Source organism: Lathyrus oleraceus, chromosome 6 (assembly GCF_024323335.1).
Source record: "Lathyrus oleraceus cultivar Zhongwan6 chromosome 6, CAAS_Psat_ZW6_1.0, whole genome shotgun sequence".
Lineage (NCBI taxonomy): Eukaryota > Viridiplantae > Streptophyta > Magnoliopsida > Fabales > Fabaceae > Lathyrus > Lathyrus oleraceus.
Genome location: NC_066584.1, coordinates 86,016,290 through 86,023,095, shown reverse-complemented (window position 1 = coordinate 86,023,095; position 6,806 = coordinate 86,016,290). Strand labels below are relative to the sequence as shown.

Here is a 6,806-nt window from a genome sequence, read left to right as displayed (position 1 = left end):
TGTTAATTTGATTTGGTTGATATGATCGCATTTTTGCGTTAGCAACATTATTGGTTTTTGACTTAGCATTTTTAAAATTTCCTTTTCTTTTTGATAAATTTAATATGTCAATGATGAACTTTAATGGAAACAAAGTGTAGAGTAATAGATTTTGATGTATTTTTTGTTTTTTATATTGTATCTTTCAACCATGCCTAATTGTGTCTTGCAAAACCAAATTTGGGGTACCAGAAGCAATCAATAGGTGCATATATCAAGTTGATTTAGACTATGATAAATTAATGTTATCGAGTTAAGTTCCTTCAGGTACCCCAAATTTGGACTATGGTAAATTGATTTAGACTATGGTAAATTAATGTATCTTTTAAATGTGTGTGCGCATTAAAAGACTTTGATCACTCAAACACTAGTCAAGAAAGCTTTCACACTTCATCTCTTTCACAAACTCTAAAGCTTCAAGATACCTTGCTTGATACATCAAAAGATTCAACAGTTTATTTTATCAGTCTTAAATCAGTATATCTGATAAGACTTCTTGATAGAAATCATCATTAGAGAGATTGCTTGAATGAAGATTATCTGGGATTCCGAAGAATTCCGTTTGACATTAGGTGTTGTCTTTAAGAAATTGGCTTTGAGGTAAAGATCTCACACATTGTTTCCATATTTGTATGCATGATACGTGACATTTATGTTAATTTGATTCGGTTGATATGATCGCATTTTTGCGTTAGCAAGATTATTGATTTTTTACTTAGCATTTTTAAAATTTCCTTTTCTTTTTGATAAATTTAATATGTCAATGATGAACTTTAATGGAAACAAAGGGTAGACTAATATTTTGATTTATTTTTTGTTTTTTATATTGTATCTTTCAACCATGCCTAATTGTGTCTTGCAAAACCAAATTTGGGGGTACCGGAAGCAATCAATAGGTGCATATATCAAGTTGATTTAGACTATGGTAAATTAATGTTATCGAGTTAAGTTGCTTCTGGTATCCCAAATTTGGAACCAATAATATTATAATAAAAAATCTTTAAAGAAAATCCTATAAAAGAGCATTGAAACCAATAATATTATAATAAAACTTTAAAGACGAGCTGTTCCCTTCCTCCTGAGGAAAGAAACAAGATCTCACAAAAGTGTTGCAGGTGGATTGGGAAATTAGAGAAACTTTAGACGTATGTGTCATATACACAAGAAAAAGCAAAACTACCACATAAGCAACCACATAATTTAGAACAAACCACATAAACATAATACTAAAAAAGATTTCCCAATTACGTTTTTTTTTACAAAATTTGGAAATAGCGGTAATCAACCACAAGTTGATGATCATAAGTTACTATTTACGATATTATATGTTTCTACTACGGTTTCATACTGAAACATAAAAGCATGTATTCAGCTCACACTATCCATGAAATTCTAATGTTTATTTTGAACCAAATTGGTAGAACAAACTTAACTTTTTGCTTCTCTTTCAACAAAAGAAAAAGTTAAAACCTCAAGATTCCAGTTCTGCATCTTTGTCAAAAATTTCCCACCCATCATCAAGAAGAGCATTGTGTTCAGATTTGGACTTCTCCTCTTCCAAACCTTTGTAAGAAAGGCTTTCAGTTGAGGCTGCCTGGATGATCTTGAGTATTTCCGATGAATCACTATGCTCAGAACCCACATTAGATGCCTGGGAGATCTTGAGTATTTCAGACGAATCACTATGCTCAGAACCCACATAAGATGCCTGGGTGATCTTGAGTATTTCAGACGAATCACTATGCTCAGAACCCGCATTAGATGCCAAGGTTTTGTGTGACGAACCTGAAGAGGCTAAGATGCAACTTGTCTGACTAGACGTGAATGATTGACTCAGAGGAAGATTTGCATCAAATTTTTCTTTAAGAAGCCTAATATCCTGACAAATAACAGAAATTTCTCCTCTGCAAAGTTAAATTTGGTTAAAAATATCAGTTTTTCCATTAAGAAATAAATCAGTTACAAAAGACACTATTCATTCATAACACAACAATGGGTATGTATGCCTGAGTGAAGGGAAAAAACACATCCCCAAGTCTAAGCTGATACAGGATTTCTAAAGGAAAAGAAGTTAAATATAATAGCGTCAAGTTTGACAGTGAACAAATAAGGAAAATTAATATGAAATCAGTAGAACAGTGCTAAAAGAGTCAAAAATATTGATGGTTAAATGACAGGAATAAGCAGAAACTAAAATTATAGGTAAACAGAGAAACAACTTACTGCAATGTATCAACAATCTGCCCACGGTCCATCAGAAACTCCCGTAACTGTATAGATGAGAAGAATCAATAAAAACCATCACATTAACTATAGGCTTTGTTAGGAACTTTTAAACGAAATGGAAAGGGAGCAGAATTTATTTTTTAGAGGCCAAGAGAATGCTTATGATCGATCTTTTTAGACTATACTAAAAAGAGAAAAATGATTTAGAGAATTTGTTCAAGAGTTAGGAGGGGGTGAGACTTCAGAGGGAAATTGAAGGGAGGAGAAATTTTTCACCTTATTTGGAAGAAATTAAGTAAAGAGACTATAAATAATTGTATGAGTGATTTTTTATATTATTATAAAAAAAGAAAATTGATTTGGAGAAAGTCAAAAACCTTTGGCAAATCCACCTACAATTCATTGAGCTCGCCAATATAGCAGAATTAATTCAATGAAACATAATGAAATGATTTGGAAACAGAGGAAACACTACCAACCTTTGAATTCTCTTCTGCCTCCTGTTGTAGCCTCTGTGATTCCTGTACTACCTTCTCCATCATAGCTTCTTGCTCAAGAAGTGCCACCCTTGCTGATCCCTCTTTTTCCTCCTTTTCAAGCTCAGCTGCTTTCTTCGACATTTCAGCTGCAGTTAATCGAGATTCAAGAATTTGGCGCATCTGCAAACAGCAGTGTTGAAGTTTAATTCATAAACAATAATTAAAATTTAAAACACATCCCCACCATAATCTCAGTGAGTCAGAAAGATGTAAAGTATTCAAAAATGTAAAAACATGCATAAAAGTACAATGAAAATAATTCCAATTTACACATCAAGTTGAGCACCTCATCAAGAATTGCAAGAGACATATCCCTTTCACCAGACAAACTGGACAAACGAGATTGAAGTTCCTTCAGTTCAGTTGCCAGAATAGCCTTTTCTCCATAAATCTCCCCTGCATGCTGCAAAGCAAAAGTTGAGGTTAAAAACTCAGTTCATTACGTCCAAAACATCATCACCAAATGTTCAGTAGCACTTCAACAACAATAATTTTTGGTATTCATTTCACTGCCAACCATGTCATTTGCTTCTTTAGCATGCACCAACATGGCTTGATACTCTTCTACCCTATCCAGAATATCAGACCCTCCCCTAGCAGCTATCATATTAGCCTGCTCAGCAGCTTTCTCCAGAAGTTCCACTTCTCTCATCAAATTAATGAGAGATTCCATTGATGAAAACAACATTTTCTGCATCAGTGTAGAATGAGAAGCACAAGATGTCAGAAGTTAAGATCATATCATATTTCAATGTGCAAGCCATAACTTCATAATTTTGTAGCAACAAAAATACTTGCACCATGTTATGCTATTTATTTTCCAGTTTTATCATCAATAATGGAACAACTCATTACTCAATAATATAGTATTCTATAGTGATTTCACCACAACCATGTATACAGCTAGTAGTGAATCCTGCATTAACAAAATCCAATTATAATAAATCAGGACGTACAATACCTTGTTGGTTTTTGCTTCGTCAATGGTCTCGTCAAGTGTATCAATACTGCATGCTAGACTATTTTGACTGGCTGTCTTATTGACATCAATCTCATCTTCAACATGACTAGCTTCACCAACAATGACAGAAGGATTTGAATTAACATCCATTTGAAGATAACCTTCACCAATTGGTGTAGGCTCCTGAAGTTGAGATACATTTTGAACTTGAGAGTCTTCTAACTCATTCGAGACAGTTTCACATTTTTCTAAACTGCAACTTGTATCACAGATAGTGGCATCAACATTTTCATCAGTAGGGACAAAATCTACCCATTCTTCATTCAAATTGTTCTGATCATTCTTCGCCACTGGATATACATGTGAAGATGCCAAATTTTCAGAATCAACATCGACATCAAGCCGTCCCTGATCAAAAAAATTGAACCCGTTTGATGTCTCCTGAGGAATATCATTCAAGATCCCACTTTTTAAATATGCTTCAAGATCTAACCCAAAAAATATTTTCTTTCCATCCTTCCTATCACTGCCATTTGACAGTGTAGACTCATTAAGAGTCACATTCAGATCCAGACCACAAGAAGAATTGGCAGCTTCAGCGATCTGTACTGGTATAGAGCGTGATGATAATGCCGTGGATGATGAAGACCCCATGTCATTATCTTCAACAAGTTGATGTTTCTGCACCAAACTTCTTTCCTCCTCACTTTCATCTGAAGGTTCAACATGTCATTAGAAATATATTTGTAAATCTTTCAAAGCAAGCAAGATATCAGAGTTATACGTAATTGCAAGTACAGAGTAACTGAACAAACCTTCAAGATTTATTACCACTAGAGGACTAACACCCTGTCGCAATTTTACTGGAATATTAAGATCTGGCCTAGAAGAAGAATTTGAAGAAGAAGACCCCACATCTGTGCCTTTAATAAGTTGATGGTGTACTAACCCATCCCCTTCGTCCTCGCTTTCATCTAAAGATTCAACATGACATCAGAGATATATCAGTAAACCATTTCAATATAAACTAGGAAGAGACTGATATGGAATGCATATACAAAACAAGCAGACACACCTTCCAGGTTTACTACAACTCTCGGGCTCGTATCCTCAGGAGGAGTTACTGGAAGCAATTTCTTCGAAATTGACGGGATAATTTCTGTAAGAACAATTTCAGCAGCAATATCAGCATCCTTAGGATGTTCAATAGCCACAGCCCTCAACAACCTAGAATCAACCTGCTCAAGGCAAAACAACAAATTCTCAAGAGTAACACAATCCTAAACTAGAAAGTTCAATGCACGAGTTAAGTTCTATAACTGAAAACCAATTCAAGTTCACAAACTAAACACATAAAAAAGGATCACAGAGCATCAATTAGTTATAATAACTAAAAATTAATCAATAAGGAATTGATCTGCAATCATGTTTCAGGAGAAAATAAAAACAAAATTAAATAGCAATACCTGTGGAAATATATCCTGCAACGATCTATAGACTGAATTGAAACCCATGATCACGATTCAGTTAACTGCAAATGAATATAAATTGATTAAACCCTAACCTCCCTATGTAAATCAAATATGCATGATCATTAACAGCCGTAAATCTGCGAATGAAAAATCGAAGAAACCCTAACTTGCGATATGCAAAAAAAGCATGTAAATTCAGATTATTATTATTATTACACCTTAATTTTGTTCAATTATGAAAAGATCGATGAGAATAGAAAAAGGATAGAAGGAGAAACAATTATATGGTTCGAAATTTGAATTGAGGATGCAAAAGGATCAGAGAGAAGGAGTGAGTGGGCTTGACCTTAGTGTTGTTATAGTAGTAGAATTTGATTGGAGAACACGAAATTGTGACGCTGATTACCAATGCATCTGGAAATAAATTATGGAGAGAGAAAGAGAGAGTGTAACATAGCTAAGGAATTGGATAATATTGTCAATATGTATAAGATTTGGAGGGTGTTTCGGGAAAAGTAAAATGCATGGACAAAATTTCACGTCATCATAGGACTTGAACCTATTGCTACGAAAGTACGAGTTAGAAAATATGAAGCGATTAATCTTCAAAAGCAGTAGGGCACTAGCAGTGAATTTTGATCCGCTCGAGGCTAGACCTTACACGCGCATCCAACATTATTGGATTTTTTTTAAAATAATCATGTTTAAAAAAAAAACTCTAAATAACAATTCTTTCTAAGAAAAGTATCAAATTAATCAACTTTCAAATAAATAAAAATTCTCTCCAAGAATGTTTATTGATTGTGGCGCATACACTTATTTTTTATGCTAAGGTGCATAATGCATATGACGTATGGTCATGTGTCATGCTAATGGCAATGGTGTATGCATGTAACTTTTAGAAGCATACGTCATTATCAGTGGCTCTTATGATGTTTTATTTTTTTATTTTAATAATAAAATGTTTAATAAAAAAAGTATAATATTATTCCATCAAATAAAATTACATAACGATTGGAGAGAAATGTAATGACTCGCTCGATCGTAATGCCTATCATTTTAACATTTCGGTGTATCTGCTTGCCTTCGAGGTCTCACACGATTTCTCTGAGGTGTTTGGAGTCTCCTAGTATTCACCTGAGCCAAAGATGGTTGGTGCAAGGTTCTTGGGATATTAGTATTGTTGGTTTTAAGTGTTGGCAGCAATTTTGGTAAAACAATGAGTGTTCACAAGATGTTGCATGTGATGTCTTAACATAAGATATCTATGTACCTGCTGGAGTTTAAAAATATAATTATGCAGGATTATTTCAGGATGTCATACATGATGTCATGGCATCTGATATTATGTACCTGCTGGACATTTAAAATGGAATTATGCAGGATTGTTCCAAGATGTCAGACCCGATGTCATGACATCCTGTACACAGAACATTCAGGGTGGATGTTATGTGTTATGTGATTGCGCATTTAATGGCAATCTATGTATGATTGAAGATCTGATTCACAATCGCATTCAATCATTAATTACAACCTGATTTACTTATTTTTCAAAGAGATCTAACCAAC

At 34.1% G+C, this 6,806-nt stretch overlaps 1 protein-coding gene across 2 annotated transcripts; it reads right to left on the bottom strand.

The window, feature by feature from the left end:
• Nucleotides 1–1,260: 1,260 nt before the first annotated feature.
• On the bottom strand, nt 1,261–5,734 carry LOC127091007 (uncharacterized). Of its 2 annotated transcripts, none has more exons than XM_051029498.1 (10): nt 5,584–5,734; nt 5,232–5,296; nt 4,841–5,003; nt 4,581–4,739; nt 3,766–4,478; nt 3,322–3,495; nt 3,091–3,207; nt 2,745–2,924; nt 2,263–2,309; nt 1,261–1,943 (listed from the first exon to the last, which is right to left on the bottom strand). In XM_051029498.1, the coding sequence occupies exons 2-10, from the start codon at nt 5,277–5,279 to the stop codon at nt 1,511–1,513; spliced, it is 2,034 nt and encodes a 677-aa protein (XP_050885455.1). In that variant the 5' UTR covers nt 5,280–5,296; nt 5,584–5,734; the 3' UTR covers nt 1,261–1,510. The 2 variants fall into 2 exon arrangements, with proteins under 2 accessions (XP_050885455.1, XP_050885456.1); XM_051029499.1 differs by having other exon boundaries at nt 5,456–5,626.
• Nucleotides 5,735–6,806: the final 1,072 nt, after the last annotated feature.

Bases quoted from the DNA above. Each gene is read 5' to 3' on its own strand.
- LOC127091007 (XM_051029498.1), bottom strand. From the start codon at position 5,279: ATGGGTTTCAATTCAGTCTATAGATCGTTGCAGGATATATTTCCACAG. The intron at 3,208-3,321 runs GTTGGCAGTGAA...TTTGCTTTGCAG, and splicing joins CTAAAGAAGCAAATGACATG to CATGCAGGGGAGATTTATGG. The intron at 2,925-3,090 runs GTGCTCAACTTG...TGCTGTTTGCAG, and splicing joins CTCTTGCAATTCTTGATGAG to ATGCGCCAAATTCTTGAATC.